Source organism: Panthera leo, chromosome B2 (assembly GCF_018350215.1).
Source record: "Panthera leo isolate Ple1 chromosome B2, P.leo_Ple1_pat1.1, whole genome shotgun sequence".
In the NCBI taxonomy this organism is placed as follows: domain Eukaryota; kingdom Metazoa; phylum Chordata; class Mammalia; order Carnivora; family Felidae; genus Panthera; species Panthera leo.
In genome coordinates this window covers 40,826,542-40,845,230 of record NC_056683.1, presented here as the reverse complement: position 1 = coordinate 40,845,230, position 18,689 = coordinate 40,826,542, and the positions used below count along the sequence as shown (strand labels likewise).

General features: G+C 54.7%; 1 protein-coding gene across 1 annotated transcript; it reads left to right on the top strand.

The window, feature by feature from the left end:
* The first annotated feature begins 302 nt into the window (after positions 1-302).
* On the top strand, positions 303-15,055 carry CUL7 (cullin 7). Its single transcript, XM_042938825.1, has 26 exons — positions 303-656; positions 1,464-2,051; positions 2,638-2,789; positions 2,931-3,431; positions 3,960-4,098; positions 4,192-4,394; positions 4,688-4,916; positions 5,616-5,853; positions 5,937-6,042; positions 7,016-7,243; positions 7,538-7,628; positions 7,727-7,898; positions 8,079-8,184; positions 8,476-8,571; positions 8,761-8,936; positions 9,269-9,394; positions 9,692-9,882; positions 10,100-10,206; positions 10,296-10,478; positions 11,957-12,117; positions 12,272-12,488; positions 12,590-12,872; positions 13,630-13,775; positions 13,923-14,049; positions 14,127-14,332; positions 14,678-15,055. Exons 2-26 carry the CDS (start codon positions 1,472-1,474, stop codon positions 14,999-15,001), a joined length of 5,088 nt encoding a protein of 1,695 aa, XP_042794759.1. The 5' UTR covers positions 303-656; positions 1,464-1,471; the 3' UTR covers positions 15,002-15,055.
* Positions 15,056-18,689: the final 3,634 nt, after the last annotated feature.

The window sequence follows — 18,689 nt, the reverse complement described above, 5'->3', positions numbered from 1 at the left end:
ACAAGGACGGGAGAGGAGAAAGGACGATATGGGGCAAAGACTGGAGCTGCTCATTTCCAGCCGCGCCCCCCCCCGTGCCAGTTTTTTCTATGTAATGGTAGAGGGGAGAATAAATGACCTCCAAGGTCTCCTGTTCTGACTTCGGGAGTCGGGGAGAGCACTTCCGGTGGAAGGAAGGAGAATGAAAAGGAAGAGGAAAGGGCGGCACGGAGGAGGAGGAGGAGGTGCCGCGCGTCGCCGAGGTGGCACCGACGACTCCGCCCCGGAGCTCTCCCAGGGCCCCTAGCTTTCCGCTGGGTCTGGCGGAAATGAGCCACGACTCCGGGCAGGCGGGCAGGCGGCGGAGCCCCCAGAGCTGGGCGGGCGGCGCCGCAGGCTGGGCCCCATCTCCGCCCTGCCCCGCCCTACCCAGGCTGCCGCTGACCTGCGCGCCGGGCGGTGACAGTGGCCGCCCGAGGTGCTCTGTCCCTGCACGCCACGCCCCCTGCCCGCCCGCTTGTCCTTCGGAGGCACGCCCCCTCTCGCCTCTCCGCCTCGACCCCCCTCGGGGGCCCAGGCGGGGCCCAAATCTCCGCCAGCATCGCCGCCATCGTCTGCGCCGCGTCCCTAGCTCAGCGAAGGAGAGGCCTCGCGCCGGACCCCCATCGCCTTCTGAGGTGGCCAGAGCCCCCCCGCCCCTACCCTGGATTTTCCTCCGCACTCTCGCCCACCGAGCCGCGCGCGCACCCGATTTCGCGTCCCCCACCCCAGTTCCACAGTGCCTTGGGATTCTCGTTTATCTGGCCTAGCCCCCTCCCCCGCACCTTGCCGCGCGCCCCCGGCTTCTAGGGTCCACCTAGCCCCCCGCCGTTCAACCCACCGGGTCTCCTGTCGCCCCCACCGGCCTTGCTGCTCCAGTGTCTCCAGTCCTGCGCGCTTGCAGCCCACCAGGCTTTCCTCCCAGCCCCTCGCGCCTTGCCCCCCCCATCCCACCAATTCTCCCCCACCAAATCTCTTGCCTGTGTGACACACTCCTGCGCTTCAACCATTGGAGCTAGCATCCCTACCCAGACACACTCGGGATCTCACTCCCCACCCCCCACTCCCCAACACACACCCCTCGGGGCTTCATGGATCCCCTTCTCAGGGCTGCTGCCTATGGCAGTGTGTTGGGATTCATTATGGCAAGGCTCCCCTGCCCCCACTGTCCCCTTCCCACTGCTCCAAACCAATCCACTCCAGGCTGCAGGGCCTTCGACCCTCCTTTCAACCAAATTTTGTGTTCTTAGAACAAACACCCTAGTGTTCCCTTGCTTAGGCCTGGCCCCACCCAGCCTGCAGCAGGCAACTCCTGGGCCCTTCTTTACCCCAGCCAACCTGACAGCTGTTGCCACACTTGCTTCCCCAACTCCTGGATATCCTTGATATTTGGAACTCCCCCTCTCATTTTAGCTTGACTGTTCTCTTTTCCTTCTGTGTCTCAGGTGCCAGGATGGTGGGGGAACTCCGCTACAGGGAATTCAGAGTGCCCCTGGGGCCAGGCTTGCATGCCTATCCAGATGAGCTGATCCGCCAGCGGGTGGGCCATGATGGGCATCCTGAGTACCAGATCCGCTGGCTCATCCTCAGGCGTGGGGATGATGGGGAAGGGGGCTCTAGCCAAGTGGACTGCAAGGCCGAACACATCCTGCTGTGGATGTCCAACGACGAGATCTATGCCAACTGCCACAAGATGCTGGGCGAGGACGGCCAGGTCATCGGACCTTCTCAGGAGATTGCAGGGGAAGCTGGGGCCCTGGACAAATCTGTGCTGGGGGAAATGGAAACCGATGTGAAGTCTTTGATTCAGAGGGCCCTCCGGCAGCTGGAGGAGTGTGTGGGCACCATCCCTCCTGCTCCTTTGCTTCACACTGTCCACGTACTCAGCGCCTACGCCAGCATCGAGCCCCTCACTGGTGTATTCAAAGACCCAAGGGTCCTGGACTTGCTCATGCACATGTTGAGTAGTCCTGATTACCAGATTCGCTGGAGCGCGGGCCGGATGATACAAGCCCTGGCCTCTCATGATGCTGGTGAGAAGTAGTGTGGGGAGAAAGGAAGGGGAAGGTAGGTCAGCTCAGGGCCTCACAGGATACTGTGGCAAGAGCCTCTGCCTCATCAGTGCCTGAGTGATTCTGTTGCCTTTCTCTTTGAGTTGGGAGAAAAGGGGGTAGGAAGGAGGTGGGGGCATCTCTGCAGGAAGAGGAAGGATGCCTAGCTGGGGGGATGCCTGGCTGGGTCAGTCGGTGGAACACTGTACTCTTGATCTTGGGGTCATGAGTTCAAGCCCCATGTTAGGTGTAGAGATTACTCTAAAAAATAACAAAAGAAAGAGGACTGAGTCTTCAAGAACCTCCCATTAATTGGATCTCTATGCCAAGAAAGAGTTATTAGACAATTACAGATATAGATATTGCAGATATAGGTAGGTAGGTAGGTAGGTAGATAGGTAGGTAGGTAGGTAGGTAGATAGGTAGGTAGGTAGGTAGGTAGGTAGAGAGATCTATCGATCCTGTGTGTGGCAACAAGGGATCAGACTAAGACAGTAGAGGATCTAGGAGGGATGCCTGGGAAGGGCAATGTTAGGGAGCAGTTAACTGACTGGGGTATGGGTTTCAGGGACCCGGACCCAGATTCTTCTGTCGCTGAGCCAGCAAGAAGCCATTGAGAAACACCTAGATTTTGACAGCCGCTGTGCTCTGCTAGCTCTGTTTGCACAGGCCACACTCTCTGAACACCCCATGTCTTTTGAGGGTATCCAGCTGCCACAGGTATTCTGTGGGGAGGTGGGGGGGGGGGGCTGTGGACAAGATCTAGGGACCAGACCTTTGCACCCACCCTTGAAGGGTGGTGTGGAAAGAGTAGCTAGAGCTGGGACAAGGTGGACATAGGCCAAAGGTTGCATCCTACAGGTCCCAGGAAGGCTTCTCTTCTCCCTGGTGAAGCGCTATTTGCATGTCACTTCTCTTCTGGACCAGCTGAACGACAGTGCTGCAGAACCAGGAGCCCAGAACAACTCTGCTCCCGAGGAGTTGAGTGGGGAGAGGGGTCGACTGGAGCTGGAGTTCAGCATGGCCATGGGCACCCTCATCTCAGAGCTTGTGCAGGCCATGCGCTGGGACTGGGCCTCGAGCAAACAGGGGCCCTCGGCACGGTCTTCGTGCTCCATCTTCCAGCCCCAGCTGGCAGAGGCTGGCTCAGGGTTGCCACCCGCCCGGGTCCGGCCCTCCATTAGGAGGTCAAGGAGGTTCCGCCCTCGCTCTGAGTTTGCAAGTGGCAATACTTATGCCTTGTACGTGCGAGAGACGCTGCAGGCCGGGATGCGAGTTCGCATGCTGGATGACTACGAGGAGGTCAGCGCTGGGGACGAGGGTGAGTTCCGGCAGAGCAACAACGGCGTGCCCCCCGTGCAGGTGAGTGAGGGTGCGTGTGGGATACTGTTGGGGATTTAGCTGGGGAAATATAACTGGGGTTCTGTGCAGGGGGCTCTGGCAGGCCACCCGCTGAGAAAGCCCCCATGGGGACTGGAATGGTTAAAGGGGAATCAACAGTTGAGAAGGGAGCCATTGGAGAGCTGAGAAAGTTGGAGTTGAGGGAGCTATCAGGTCAGGAAGACTCACTCCCAGGAAGAAACATATTGATATAGCAAGACTTTCCTAAAGGTCAGGGTCAGGGAGAGAGTAGGTGAGGCCAGGAGGAAGTGCGGGGAGCATGAGCCATCAAAGGATAGGGTGGGAGGAGAAGCAGAGCCCATCCCCATAGGAGAAGGCATCCTTTGTGTGTGTGTTCATGTTCTCCATATGCCAGCGTTGTGTTATTTGGAGGTTGTTCCAGACCTGGTCAGGTGGTCAGCCTGAGGGCTGTATGTCCTCATCATTGGGCCACAGCCAGTCATTGAGTGAGCCTTCTCTTCCCCTTCTCTTTTTTCCCATATCCTCCAGGTGTTGTGGGAGTCGACAGGCCGCACCTACTGGGTACACTGGCACATGCTGGAAATTCTGGGCTTTGAGGAAGACATTGAAGATGTGGTTGAGGCTGATGAGAACCATGGGGCTGTGGTCAGTGGAGCCCTGGGTGTAGGTGAGCCCTGGGAGAAAACAGGGTCAGCGCTGAGCAAAGGAACAGTGGTCTGGCTGGGTGGGCAGTGACATCCCCGTGCCCTGTGACCTGTAGCCACAGCCTTGCCCTCCTGGCGGTGGAAGCCCATGACAGAGCTCTATGCGGTACCCTGTGTGCTGCCTGAGGATGAGGATGCTGAAGAAAGTGAACACTTGACCCAGGCAGAATGGTGGGAGCTCCTCTTCTTCATCAAGAAGCTGGATGGACCCGACCATCAGGAGGTTCTCCAGATCCTTCAGGAGAACCTGGATGGCGAGGTAGAGCCAGTCCGGACACCCAGAAGCTGGAGGGCTCACTGCAAGGGCTGGTCTGTGACAGAGCATTTGGAAGGCTGAGGATGGGGAGTGGAGGTCCACAGTTGTAAGGGGCTGCAGGGAAGAGATCTAGAACGTTCAGAGGCATTGGCAAGCTGTGTGAGAAAAGGCAGCTGCCAGCCATGAGCGGTTCCTCAAGGAGAGGATGTGTGTAGAGATCCCCACCCCTACCAACTGCCCCTGGAGCCTCTGTGCCAGCAGGGCTACCTACAGTGAGAGCTTCTCCCCGATGACAGATTCTGGATGACGAGATCCTGGCTGAGCTGGCTGTGCCCATGGAGTTGGCCCAGCACCTACTGCTGGCTCTGCCACAGCGACTCGATGACAGCGCTCTCAGGGACCTGCTCAACTGCCGTGTCTACAGGAAATATGGGCCTGAGGCCCTGGCAGGGCAGCCAGCTTACCCAACCCTGCCGGAAGCCCAGGCCCAGCCTCAGGAATCAGCAGATGCATCCAGAGTGGAAGGTGGGATGCCAAAAAGACCCTGCAGCTCTGCAGACTGGCTCTAGGAGAGTGCTAGCCCAGGAAAGGCATCTGTGCGGTTTTTGTGTAATCCCGTCTGGAACAGGTGGCACCTTAGGAAGAATCTGAAGCTTAGAGTCGCTCCCTCCAATGAGTGAGGGAGGATGGAAAGTCAGAAAATTGCAAGAGATTTGAGCCTTAAAAAGCCCCCACATTTGGGGGCGCCTATGGGCGGCTCAGTTGGTTCATTGTTCAACTCTTGATTTCCACTCAGGTCATGATCCAAGAGTCATGAGATCGAGCCCCACGCCCAGTGCGGAGCCTACTTAAGATTCTCTCTCTGCCCCTCCCCTGTCCTCTCTCTCTCTCCCAAAAAAAAAAAAAAAAAGTCCCCACATTGGACTTTTTCTAGTGTAGAGAAAGCCAAATTATTGCATGCTTTTAGATACAGGGAAATGCTCTGCTATTTGCAGACAGGAAGCTCCTTTGCTATTTTAAGAATATAAAACATAACATTTGTCACAAAATTGTCTTATAAATGCATTCAGAGATGCCCTAAGATCCCCAAACCTAACTTTTAGGGGGGCCAAAAAAAAAAAAAAACGTTTTTAGGAGGCACTAGGAATTATGAATCTGTCTGTCCTTTTCTCATCCTAACATCACCGACAATGGCCAACCTTTGTAACTTCCATCTTCCCGTAGGAAAAGAACCCCCAACTCAGCATCCCGACACTCCTCTGAGGCGACTGATGGACGGCTGCGGTCTGCCTGGCAGAATCTTCCTGGACCTGGAGCGAGCCCTCAGCTCAGAGGGGCCTCGGGAGATGGAGATCAAGCCGCTCCTGCTGCAGCTGCAGAGGCAGCCCCAGCCCTTCCTCACCCTGATGCGGGGCCTCGACACCCCAGCGGCCAACAAGGCCCTGCACCTGACCGTTCTGAGGTGAGGGGGTGGGGAGGGGCATTTGGCAAAGGGGTCTTTGAGGCTGGCTACACATCTCTCTGCTGCTGCCGCCCGCTCCCCAGGATCCTGATGCAGCTGGTGGACTTCCCCGAGGCGCTGCTGCTCCCCTGGCACGAGGCCATGGATGCCTGCATGGCCTGCCTGCGGTCACCAGACACTGACCGAGAGGTACCCCTGCCCTGCTCCGGGGAGACGCTAGAGGGAGAGGGCGTAGGGCAGCCTCTGATGAGGCAGACCCCCTCCCTGGGCGAGGCTTGGGAGGGCACAATGGAGCCTTTGCGCTCTTGGTTCGGAATTTGTTTTTAAAACTGAATTTTATTTTTTCAAATAGGTAATACATTCATACAGGTCACAAATCAAAACAGTACAACAAGGTATACACTGAGAATTCCCACTTCTACCTCTTCTCACTTCCACCCAATTTTCCCAGTGCTTCTCCGCATGTACTTTATTGGTTACCATTTGTATTAATTTCTGTGTCCTTCTGGTGTATCCTTATGCAAATGCAAATATAAGCAAACCCAAGTGTGTGATCTTACATGCCATCTCCTTTCTTACACAAAAGGTTATGTCTGTATTACAGTAAAAGCCTCGGTACCTCCTGTTTGGCTGGGCCTGTGGGGATAAGGTGGATGAAGGAGGTAGAGAGGACATCACATCTCAGAGTCTCCTGCCACAGGGAGGTCCTGGGCTTGGAAGGCTTGGCAGTGGGTGTCTGCAGTGCACACCTTTGGGCTGTTACCCAGGTTTTCATTTCAGAGGTTGACTCATTGAGTGTCCCTCTGTGCCCCCTCCCTGCCTGTGCTTAGGGCCTGAGCATCTCAAAATGCAGCCCCACAACTGGTTCTTGGGACACAGCCTAAAAGGGAACAAACTGGGAAGCTCTCTGCACCTATTGCCAACAAAATCAGTGGTTGAGAACCCCAGGACGGCAGAGTCTCTCTTAGCTTTTCCTTATCTGTTTGCCTTAGGTTCTCTAACTCCACTCAGCCCTCGTGTCTCCCCGCTTCCTGCCTTTTTACTTCCTCACTCTGTCTTTTCACTGCAGTTGCCCCGGTACCCAGCGGGTGTAAATACTACTGAAGATGCCCTGTGGCCTGTGCCTTGTGCCCTTTATGCACCCACCCTGTCCCCATGTCAGGTGCTCCAGGAACTCATCTTCTTCCTGCACCGCCTGGCCTCTGTGAGCAGGGACTACGCCGTGGTGCTGAATCAGCTGGGAGCCCGAGATGCCATCTCCAAGGCACTGGAAAAGCACCTGGGAAAACTGGATCTGGCTCAGGAGCTGCGGGACATGGTGTTCAAGTGTGAGAAGCATGCCCACCTCTACCGGAAACTCACCACCAACATCCTGGGAGGCTGCATCCAGGTCAGGAAAGAGGGCAGGGGGAGGCTGTGGGTTCACAGCTGGGTAAGAATATGAAACCTGAGTGGGACCGGAGGAAGGGACCGTGTTCCTGAATTTGGGAAAGACAGGAGAGTCTGATGAGCCTGTGGGCATTTGTTCTCTGCACCACCTTCCGCATCTCCCACTCTGCCTCTGCCAGGGTTCTGGAGGAAGTCCCATTGCTGCTGGGTCTTTCCTTCATATGTGTTCCCGTGTGTCCTCCATGTGTGCCCTCCCTCCTCCCCATGCCCCTTCTCTCCGATGTTCCGGCTGCAGATGGTGTTGGGCCAGATCGAAGACCACAGACGAACCCACCGACCCATCAACATCCCCTTCTTTGACGTGTTCCTCAGATATCTGTGCCAGGGTCTGTGCCTGTCCCCACGTTACTCCACACCCCTCCGCCCCTGTTTTCCCTCCACACCTACCAGGCTGTGACGGCCACCCCTTCCCACTTGCCCCCAGGCTCCAGCGTGGAAATGAAGGAGGACAAGTGCTGGGAGAAGGTGGAGGTGTCTTCCAACCCGCACCGGGCCAGCAAGCTGACGGATCGAAACCCCAAGACCTACTGGGAGTCCAATGGCAGCGCCGGCTCCCACTACATCACCTTGCACATGCACCAGGGCATCCTCATCAGGTAACAGGCCCCATGTATGTGCTCAGCGACACACATACTTTTTCGTGACTTCCCTTTGTTTGTTTGGGGGAAGCACTGCTCCCCCCGCCCAACACAAACATGACCAAAGAGTCCCCTTGCCTCTGTCTACAAGGACCCTACTGGTTCCAGTTCTGATTGTTTCCTTTTCCCTGCTCCCAGGCAGCTGACTCTCCTGGTGGCTAGTGAAGACTCGAGCTATATGCCGGCCAGGGTGGTGGTGTTTGGGGGCGACAGCACCAACTCTCTTAACACAGAGCTCAACTCGGTAGGGACCCCTATACCATGAGACCACCTTCACAGGGTCCGCCCTCCTGCCCAGACTCCTAAACTCCTAAATTCTTCCCTGTCTTGCGCCCCCTAGAATGTAGAGTCCTTTCTCCCTGTGCCTATGTGATGGCATCAGGCCCTGAGCAGTGAGGATGGCATCGGGACCCCTTTGTCAGGACCCCTTACCCCTCCCCGGGCTAAGGGAAGGACAGAACAGGAGCAGACTTGAGTGCCCTCAGCATTCCCATCCACACACATGGAGGTAACAGCACTCTCTGCCCCCAACCAGGTGAACGTGATGCCCTCGGCCAGCCGGGTGATCCTCCTGGAGAACCTGACCCACTTCTGGCCCATCATCCAGATCCGCATAAAGCGCTGCCAGCAGGTTTGGCAGGAGTATGGGGTGTGGTCCGGGGACACAGAGCTCTGGGTTGTGTAACTGTTGCAGATCGTGAGCCAGAGCTCCAGGCTAGGCCCTGGGCAGCTCCAGGAATAAGGCCCAAAGGTGTGGCTGACCCCAGCCCGCTCTGAGGAGGATGCAGAGCAGGTGAAAATAGGCGTGTGCACATTGCAGGGCGGCATCGACACACGCATTCGGGGGTTGGAGGTCCTAGGCCCTAAGCCCACATTCTGGCCAGTGTTTCGGGAGCAGCTGTGTCGTCACACACGCCTCTTCTACATGGTTCGGGCACAGGCTTGGAGCCAGGACATAGCAGAGGACCGCAGGAGCCTCCTGCACCTGAGTTCTAGGTGTGTGCGAGCATGTGTGTGTGGCTGTGTGTGTGCGGCAGGTAAGACTGTTATGGGTGGCCCTGGCCCTTCTGTGGAGGGTATAGATGGAGAGCCAACATGTTTGGGAAAGGGGCTGGCGTGCTCTACAGTTTGGGGAAGGAAAGAAAGAATAAAGAGATTTCTTTGGTGGGTTGGGTGTGGGATGTGTCTGTTAACATGGGACAGCTTCAAAGTACCGGGTGGGGATTTGGTCTGGTTGGTAGGGGCTACCCTGCCATTAGGCTGGGAAGATGCTAGGATAACTTACATCTTGAGCCTCTGACACCTGCCTCCCCCATCCTCACCCCCAGGCTCAATGGGGCTCTGCGTCAGGAGCAGAATTTTGCTGATCGCTTCCTCCCTGACGATGAGGCCGCCCAAGCGCTGGGCAAGACCTGCTGGGAAGCCCTGGTCAGCCCCCTGGTGCAGAACATCACCTCCCCGGTAACCATTGCGACCCCTGGCCCCACTAATCGGCCCCTTCTTGTTCTGCCCCAGAGCCACCTATATTATGCCCTTGGCCCTTTTGGTACCTATGTTTGTTTGGTAGCCCAGTGCCCCCCTTCTCCTAACCACCTCCTTTCCTACATCTCCCAGGTGTCAGCTGACACCATAAGGACAGGTGGGCCTCGCTACCTGCACCAACCCCATATGTTCTGTCCAATCCCTTTCTTGGTGCTTTCGTCCTCTTCCCCTGCCCTGGAGACATGGCCCACCACGGCTTGTTTTTCCCAATCTCCAGATGAGGATGGCATCAGCCCCCTGGGCTGGCTGCTGGACCAGTACCTGGAGTGTCGGGAGGCTGCCCACAATCCCCAGAGCCGCGCGGCTGCTTTCTCCTCACGGGTGCGCCGCCTCACCCACCTGCTGGTGCACGTGGAGCCCTGTGAGGCGCCCCCTCCAGCGGTGGCCGCTCCCCGGCCCAGTGAGTACCTGAGATTCAGGTGGGAGCTCGGTTAGGATGGCCTTCTGTCCCTCCTCCCGCTTTCCCTCCCTACCCACTAAGCCTGTTCACCTGTTTGTTTCATCCCCGCTCAGGAGCATCGTTCTGGGGTGGCAGGAGGTCAGGAACAGCCCCGGGGCTCACGCTGAGCTGAGGGGCTGCTCCCACCTTGCCTCTGCTCCCTCCCCTGTCTCCACAGAGGGCAGAAACAGAAGCCATGACTGGAGCTCCCTGGCTACCCGGGGGCTTCCCAGCAGCATCGTGAGAAACCTGACCCGCTGCTGGCGGGCCGTGGTGGAGGAGCAGGTGGGTAGGGGCGGGTGCCGGGGAGGGAGGGTGCAACTGTCTGGTGGCATGCTGGGCTGTCCCTTCACGCTGCAGCCGCTCTCCTCCAGGTGAACAACTTTCTGACCTCACGCTGGCGGGATGGTGACTTTGTGCCGCGTTACTGTGAACACTTCCATAATCTGCAGAAGTCGAGCTCGGAGCTGTTTGGGCCACGGGCAGCCTTCCTGCTGGCGCTGCAGAACGGCTGTGCCGGTGCCTTGCTGAAGCTCTCATTTCTCAAAGCTGCCCATGTAAGCCTCCCGCCCTCGCCTCTGCCCTGGACCTCTCCCTGCAAACCCCCCCTTCCCCACCTTCTCAAAACGACCACCCTTCCGTTCCCATTCAGCAAGGAACAGGTATGGGTATATAACCATGTTTTAAAGATTCAGAGAGGGGCGCCTGGGTGGCTCAGTCGGTTGAGCGTCCAACTTCGGCTCAGGTCATGATCTTTGGGTTTGTGAGTTCAAGCCCTGCGTCCAGCTCTGTGCTGAAAGCTCAGAGCCTGGAGCCTGCTTTAGATTCCGTGTCTCCCTTTCTCTCTGCCCCTCCCCCACTCACACCTGCTCGCTCGCTCTCTCTCAAAAATAAACATTTAAAAAATTTAAATAAATAAAAAGTGAAACACATAGTGACCTGAAGCATGCTGTGCTAATATATCTTGATGTACTTTCTTCAGTCTGCGTGCATGATTTAACAGTTTACTCACGAGTAGCTAAAATGCTTTAGCCTGTTGTTTTTTGACCGTTACCTTAAAAGCCTTATTTCAGAGTTGCTATTTGTCCTTATTTTTTATTTAAAAAAATTTTTTTTAACATTTATTCATTTTTGAGAGAGAGAGTGTGAGCGGGGGAGAGGCAGAGAGACAGAGACAGAGACAGAATCTGAAAGCAGGCTCCAGGCTGCCAGCACAGAGCCCGACACGGGGCTCAAACTTATGAGCCATGAGATCATGATTTTTTATTTTTGTATAAATTCCATCTAATGGATGTACTATAATTTACTCCAGCATTCCTTAAATATTTAGTAAGTGCTTAAAATGTGTCAGGCACTGTGATAAGAGCAAGTTCCCTGTCCTCAAAGTTTATTGTCTTCTCGGGAAGGCGCACACTTAAGCAGATGACACACTAAGACAGGCTAAGCACCCTGGCCAGCCGACAGTAGAGCAGGGGGAGCTGAAGCAGTGGCTCCTTGAGTTGCTCCTGGTCATTCTGTTGTATCAGTAACACTGCAGCGTGACCATCTTTGTCCACATAAATTATTAACTCCCATTAAATTATTGTCATTAGTTTAATTTTTAGACATGTTCGGTGTGCAAAAACACTTCCTAATTTGCACAACTGTTAACCACTTTATAAAAGTTTGGTAAGTGGGGCGTCTGGGTGGCTCAGTCGATTAAGCGTCCGACTTCAGCTCAGGTCATGATCTTGCAGTTCATGAGTTCGAGCCCCACGTTGAGATCTGTGCTGACAGCTCAGAGCCTGGAGCCTGCTTCGGATTCTGTGTCTCCCTCTCTCTCTGCCCCTCCCCTGCTCATGCTCTGTCTCTCTCTCTCTCAAAAATAAATAAAACATTAAAAAAAATTTTTTTTTTTTAAGTTTGGCAAAAGTGTTGACCAACTTACGAGGCAGCTTAGCTGTTCATATCTACGTCCTCAGACCTTCCTCTCTGTTCCCACTCACCTCCTCCAGTCACGCGTTCAGGGTTTTCCTGTGCCCTCCCCATTGCCCAGGTGAGTGAGCAGTTTGCCCGGCACATTGACCAGCGGATCCAGGGCAGTCGGATTGGCGGAGCCCGGGGGATGGAGATGCTAGTGCAGCTGCAGCGATGCCTGGAGACGGTCCTAATTTTCTCTGGCCTGGAGATAGCTACCACCTTCGAGCATTACTACCAGTGAGTGTGGACCTGGGGAGCGGATGACAGGGGCAGGTGCCAGGCGAGCACCTGGGAGTCTGGGGTTGGGGCAGGCTGGAGTCCTGGCGCAGGCAGCTGGGCCAGGCCGAGTGCCCACACTGAGGCTCGGCCCGGCCTGTGTGTGACACCGCAGGCACTACATGGCAGACCGTCTCCTGGGCGTGGGCTCGAGCTGGCTGGAGGGGGCCGTGCTGGAGCAGATCGGTCCCTGCTTCCCCAACCGCCTCCCCCAGCAGATGCTGCGGAGCCTGAGCATGTCCGAGGAGCTGCAGCGCCAGTTCCACGTCTACCAGCTCCAGCGGCTGGATCAGGAGCTCCTGAAGCTGGAGGACACCGAGAAGAAGATACAGGTGGGTGGCGGTAAAGGGATTAGCACGTGGGGAGGTAGGAGGAAGAGAGGAGTAGACCAGAGGAGGCCCACCGGCTGTCGGGAACCCCGTCTCTTCTGCAGGGGGGCCACGAGGCCAGTGACAGGGAGCACAAGAGAGAGAAGGCAGAGGAGGCAGAAGGAGCGGGGGCAGCAGCGGCCACAGATGTGGCAGGGGAAGAGGAGGAGGACGAGGAGGAAGATGAGGATCTCTACTATGAAGGGGCGATGCCAGAAGTGTCCGTGCTGGTCCTGTCACCACGCTGCTGGCCCACTGCCTCCATCTGCCACACGCTGACCCCCAGAACCTGCCTGCCGGCCTATCTCAGGGGCACTTTGAACCGATATTCCAACTTCTACAACAAGAGTGAGGAGCTGGGCAGAGGGCGGGCGGGGGCCGGGGGGTGGGGGGTACTGGCTGGAAGAGGATGGGATTCAGGGAAAGAGCCTGTGGGTGGGGCTAGGCCCCAGGGTAGGAGCCTCAGTGAAGAAAGTGAGGAGCTTAGGTTTGGGGTGAGGGGGTGGGGTTGTCAAGCACCAGATCCCCAGACTGTTGCCTTTTCCATGCTTAAAACAGACATAGGACTCTCTTTAGAGAGTGGGAGGTGGGGAGGATGGAGTCAAGCGCACCTGAGGTCACCAGAAGGGACCTCCCTCAGTGGCAGGGCTCTGGCTCCTGGTCAGTCACCATAACCTAAGCTTCCCATTGGGGGCTGATCCTGGCCTGGGCAGCAACACAGGAGGGGGAAGAGACTCAGACGCTGCCCTCAGGGGGCTCCCAGACTAACCAGGGAGAACTAATTTCTCGTGGATATTCCAGTTTGATGAGAGCCCCAGTCCTTCCTCATTTTGTGGTTTTGGCCTCCCTTAAAAAAAATAGGGAACTCCTGGAAGTCACTGATCAGAATCCCCTTGCACAAGGCTAGGCACAGAGTGGGCTCCCGGATTCCTGAGGCTTACCCAGGAGGCAGATACAGGGAAGGCTAAGCTCTAGAAGTTCAGACCAGGAACCACGGTATCCATAAACACTGGGACACATGCTCTGCAGACATTAGCAGGGGCAGAGCTCAACCGACAGTACCCCCTCACCAGCCCTGACTCCTTTTCTCCCTGACCCTTCTCAGGCCAGAGTTACCCTGCCCTGGAGCGGGGCCCTCAGAGGCGACTGCAGTGGACATGGCTGGGTCGGGCTGAGCTGCAGTTTGGGGACCAGACCCTGCATGTGTCCACCGTGCAGATGTGGCTGCTGCTGTATCTCAATGACCTGAAGGTGGCCCTGCTCCTCTATGCATCTGTGCTCTCTGTAGCTTGTCCCTCACCCTTCCTCCCTAAACCTCGACTCCCTATCCTCCCTCCCTGTACCTTCTCTGCTCCACCCCTTAGGGAAGACTAGAATGTTTCCCTCCTCTTCTTTAAGGCTGTCTCTGTGGAGAGTCTGCTGGCACTCTCCGGGCTCTCTCCAGACATGCTCAATCAGGCGATTGGGCCTCTTACCTCTTCGAGAGGCCCCCTGGACCTTCAAGAGCAAAAGGATGTCCCAGGAGGTGTGTACCTGGGGCAGAGGGGCCTCTGCTCTCAGCCTCCTTGTGGGCCCCCCACTGAAGACCAGTGCTTATTTCAGAGGTGCTCAAGATTCGAGATGGCAGCGAGGAGCCCAGGCCAAGGAGGGGCAATGTGTGGCTCATCCCACCTCAGACATACCTGAAAGCAGAGGATGAAGAGGGCCGGAACTTGGAGAAGAGGCGGAACCTTTTGAATTGCCTCATTGTCCGAATCCTCAAGGCCCATGGGGATGAGGGGCTGCATATTGACCAGCTTGTCTGCCGGGTAGGTGGGGCTGGGCAGTGGGGGAAGGAACTTTCCGGTGGGGGCAGGCGGGAGCAGGGGGAGGCGGGTCCACATTTGAAGCCTCTGGTTCACTACGGAGCCTGTATGTGTGTAAGGGGTGGGGTTGGGGGAGTCTGTATGTGTGTAAGGGGTGGGGTTGGGGGGAGTCTGTATGTGTGTAAGGGGTGGGGTTGGGGGAGCCTGTATGTATGTAAGGGGTGGGGTTGGGGCGTGCCTGATGTCCTTAGAGCTCGCTGGCTAGAGGCTTGTGCCTGGAGTGGAAGCTAGAGGTGGAGTGAGCTGGGTCTCTCCAACCTGCTGTTCGCCCTTCCCTCTCCTTCCCAGGTCCTGGACGCTTGGCAGAAGGGCCCATGTCCTCCCAGGGGTTTGGTCAGCAGCCTCGGTAGGGGATCTGCCTGCAACAGTACCGATGTCCTCTCCTGCATCCTGTACCTCCTGAGCAAGGGCACAGTGAGACGCCATGATGACCGGCCCCAGACGCTGTCCTATGCAGTCCCTGTGACTGTGATGGAGCCTCACACCGAGTCCCTGAACCCAGGCTCCTCGGGCCCCAACCCACCCCTCACCTTCCATACCCTGCAGATTCGCTCCCGGGGCGTGCCCTATGCCTCCTGCACAGGCACCCAGAGCTTCTCTACCTTCCGGTAGTCCTGGAGATGGGATCAGGGCTTTCTACAGAAATAAAATGCAGAAGTTTGGTTACATGGCTGGCGTGGTGAATACTAAGGATCTGACAGGGGCAGCAGGGACTTTCCTGGCTAAAAGGGGAAAGGAGCCAGCCCTCTGGCTCTGACACTGTCATCCCATGCCAGGAGTCACTATTAGGGTGAGGATGGCAGCCTGGGGAGAAAGGTGGAGGGAGTCAGGTGTGACTTAGCAGCCCCGCTCAGGAGGGGAATTAAGTGAACAGGGATAGACCCCCCCCCCCCTTCTCAGTATGTGGCCAGAAGTGTTTTCACCTGGCAGGTTGGAGACCCGAGTTCCCCTTGCCATGCACTGGATGGCTTGTAACTCGGGCAGACTGTTAAGCACGGCTCCATATTCTTTCATTTGTAGAATTGGACCAGAGTCACTGTGGGTTCTGATGAGCACCAGGTATGGGAGCATTTGACATGCTAATGAGGCCCTCTCTTGGCTCCCACACCCAGCAGTTAGGATAATGCAGGGCATCTTCCCTAGGTAAGGCTGACAGGGTGAAAGTGACATAAAGGACGCTTGTGGCTACTGTAGACACCCAGGAGCCTGAGAGTGTATTCTGTCTCTAAGCTCCAGGATCTGGGCTGGAAGCAGAACTAGAAGGAACTGCAGCTCCCACAAGCTTCTGGTCATGCAGAGCCGTACGGTCGCCAAAGCCAGACTCCCACTAGTAGCAGCAACAGGCCACAGGCCACTGTCACCGAGGTTTGCTCTGTGCCACTAGAATGGACTCCCCGGCCCCACCCACACGAGGAGGGCAGGTCAGGCCAGGGAACCCAGTGCCAGGGTGGAGCTCTGCGTCCTGGCAGGGGTGATTAAGGGAGTGAGGAAGGAGTGACCCAGGCATCCTGAGTCCAAGGTTATTGCAGCCAAGAGATAAGGGAGAAGGATACAGAAGAAAGGAGGTGAAGAGGAGTGAGGAAGAGTCAGGTGGTAAGAGAGGGCACAGAGGCCAGACAGGGAACTGTGTGCCACCCAGGACTGAGATTTGGAATAGAATCTGTAAGGGAAACAGGCCAGGGCTCAGGAGAGTCAGGATGCCCAGGACAAGACAGCAAAACAGAGGGCAAACAGGGTAGCCACAGAAGGCCCATGATTGCTTTACTTTGCAGTATGGTGGCCCCATGATGCTGTTGGTGGTTCTCAGAGCAGAACCACCTGGTTGGTCCATGTTCTTCTATGAGGCAGAAGACAGGCAACAGGCACTGGGCCCCAGGGCACACTGGGGTTGCTAGTTTGTCACTTGGGTGAACAGTCCTGACTACCCTTCTCTTACCAGGACCAGTAAAGACCTAAGCCTCTTCCCCTGCCCTCAGGACTTTCCATCCCTACAGGGCACACACTTCCTGCGTGACTTGGGAGAGAAGTTTGCTACCCTGACCCTTTTGTGAGACCATTCTCATAGCCTCTATTTCTTTATCCCAGATAGCTGGTTTGCACATAAAGGATCACGTATTAATTCCACTTACGTGAAATGCTCCAAAACAGGCAAATCTAGAGCCAGAAAGTGGTTTAGTGGCTGCCTAGAGCTGGGGAGACTGGGAAGAAATGGGGAGTGTCTGCTAGAGGATATGGGGTTTCTTTTTGGGGTGTCAAAAATGTTACAAAATTGGGATGGTTACACAACTCCAAATATACTAAAAACCATCATACTGTACAAGTTAAATGGGTGGAGGAAGTCAAGTGTGTAATATCAATTATATCTCAACTCAATATATTCCCAATAAATATCAAAAAGCAAGTAGACCGACTAACCCATCGCTGAAGCTCAGAGCTCTCCAATGTCTCCTGTGGGCCCTTGATGAAGGGGAAGAGTAGCAGGCTGAAGGCGTGGTGGGGCCAATACAGCCTTGTGATGGACATGCAGGTATGTTCATGACTACCCTTCATCTGAACCCCCCCCCCTTTTTTTTTTAATGTTTATTTATTTTTGAGAGAGAGAAAGTGAGCAGGGGAGGGGCACAGAGAGAGTGGGGAGACAGAAGATCTGAAGCAGGCTCTGCAAGGACAGCAGAGAGCCCAATGCTGCGGGGCTGGAACTCATGAACCATGAGATTGTAACTTGAGCCAAAGTCAGACACTTAACCAAGTGAGCCACCCAGGCACCCCTAAACCCCCTTCTTATGCTTGGAAACCTCACACAAATTGAAGTTGAAGATAAAGCCCACCCCTCACCATATAAAAGACCAGATACTTGCTTTCCCAGCATTCCCCTTGCAGCCATATAACCAAGGTTTAGCTAATCAAATGCCTCTGCCAGGAATTTCTGAATCTAGAGCAAAACAAGAAGGAAAGTGGAATACCACTGGTGGCAACAGGGGCATCTTCACAACACTCTTGTTCCAAGATAGCATTTAGAGTGCTTTTTTAACTGCTCAGACTTAGCTGCCAACCAGATTTTTTTTTTTTTTTTTTGAGCTTTTCTATTACCTTCTTAGTGTTTTTTGAGCCCAATAGTTCAATAGTCTTTTTCTTTTATCTGTCAGAATCTGTTCTTAGGATTGATCTATGTGGCATCAGGGACCTTGGAGCACTGGATCCCTCTGGGCAAGATAAAATATCCTGGTAGCTTTAGCCCTCAGCTTACAATCACTTGGGGGACAAACACTTTATGCTCATTTCATAGTTCAGTCATCAGAATTACATCTACTCCTCCATTCCAGAAGCATAAAGCATTAGATATCCTAGCTTCTAATTCTACCTCTCTTCCTTTTCCTTATGACTGTTTTTTAGATGTTAGTCTTTAAAACATAGTAATTTCATGATTTATCACATTAAAAAACAAAAAACAAAAAACAAAAAACTATGCCCAAGGTGGGGCAAGATCAAGAGTTGCATGCTCTACTGACTGAGCCAGCCATCAATTTGTTTCCTGCTTGGAATTAATAGGGCTTTCTGAATCTTACTGCTTATAAATTTCAATTCTAGAAAATTCTCAGCCTCTTTAAAATATTCTCTTCTCTGGATTTCAGATTATATGTATTATACCTTCTTAATCTATCTTCCATGTTTTGTTCTTCCTATGTATTTTAATCCTTTCCTCAGTTTCCATTTCTCTGTATCCCTGTGTTCCATCTTTGTAACTTCAAATCTACTTCCGGTTCATTCTTTTAGATGTGTCTAATCTGTTGCTTAACCATAAAGTTTCTTTCTTTTTTAAATGTTTATTTATTTTGAGAGACAGCAAGATAGGGAGAGTGCACGCTCATGTGAGAGAGAGAGAGAGAGAGAGAGAGAGAGAGAGAGAGAATCCTAAGCAGGCTCCGCACTGTCAGCATAGAGCCCAATGTGGGGCTCAATCCCACGAACCATAAGAGAGAGAGAGAGAGAGAGAGAGAGAGAGAGAGAGAGAGAGAGAGAGAGAGAAAATCCCAAGTAGGCTCCGCACTGTCAGCATAGAGTCCAACATGGGGCTCCATTCCACGAACCATGAGATCATGACCTGAGCCGAAGTCAAGAGTCAGATGCTTAACCGAGTCACCCAGGTGCCCCATAAAGTTTCTTTCTTTTTTCTTTTTTTTTTTAAAGATTTTTAAGTAATCTCTACACCCAACATGGGGCTCAAATTCACAACCCCAAGACCAAGACCAAGGGTTGCACACTCCACCAACTGAGCAAGCCAGGCACCCCAACCTTAAAG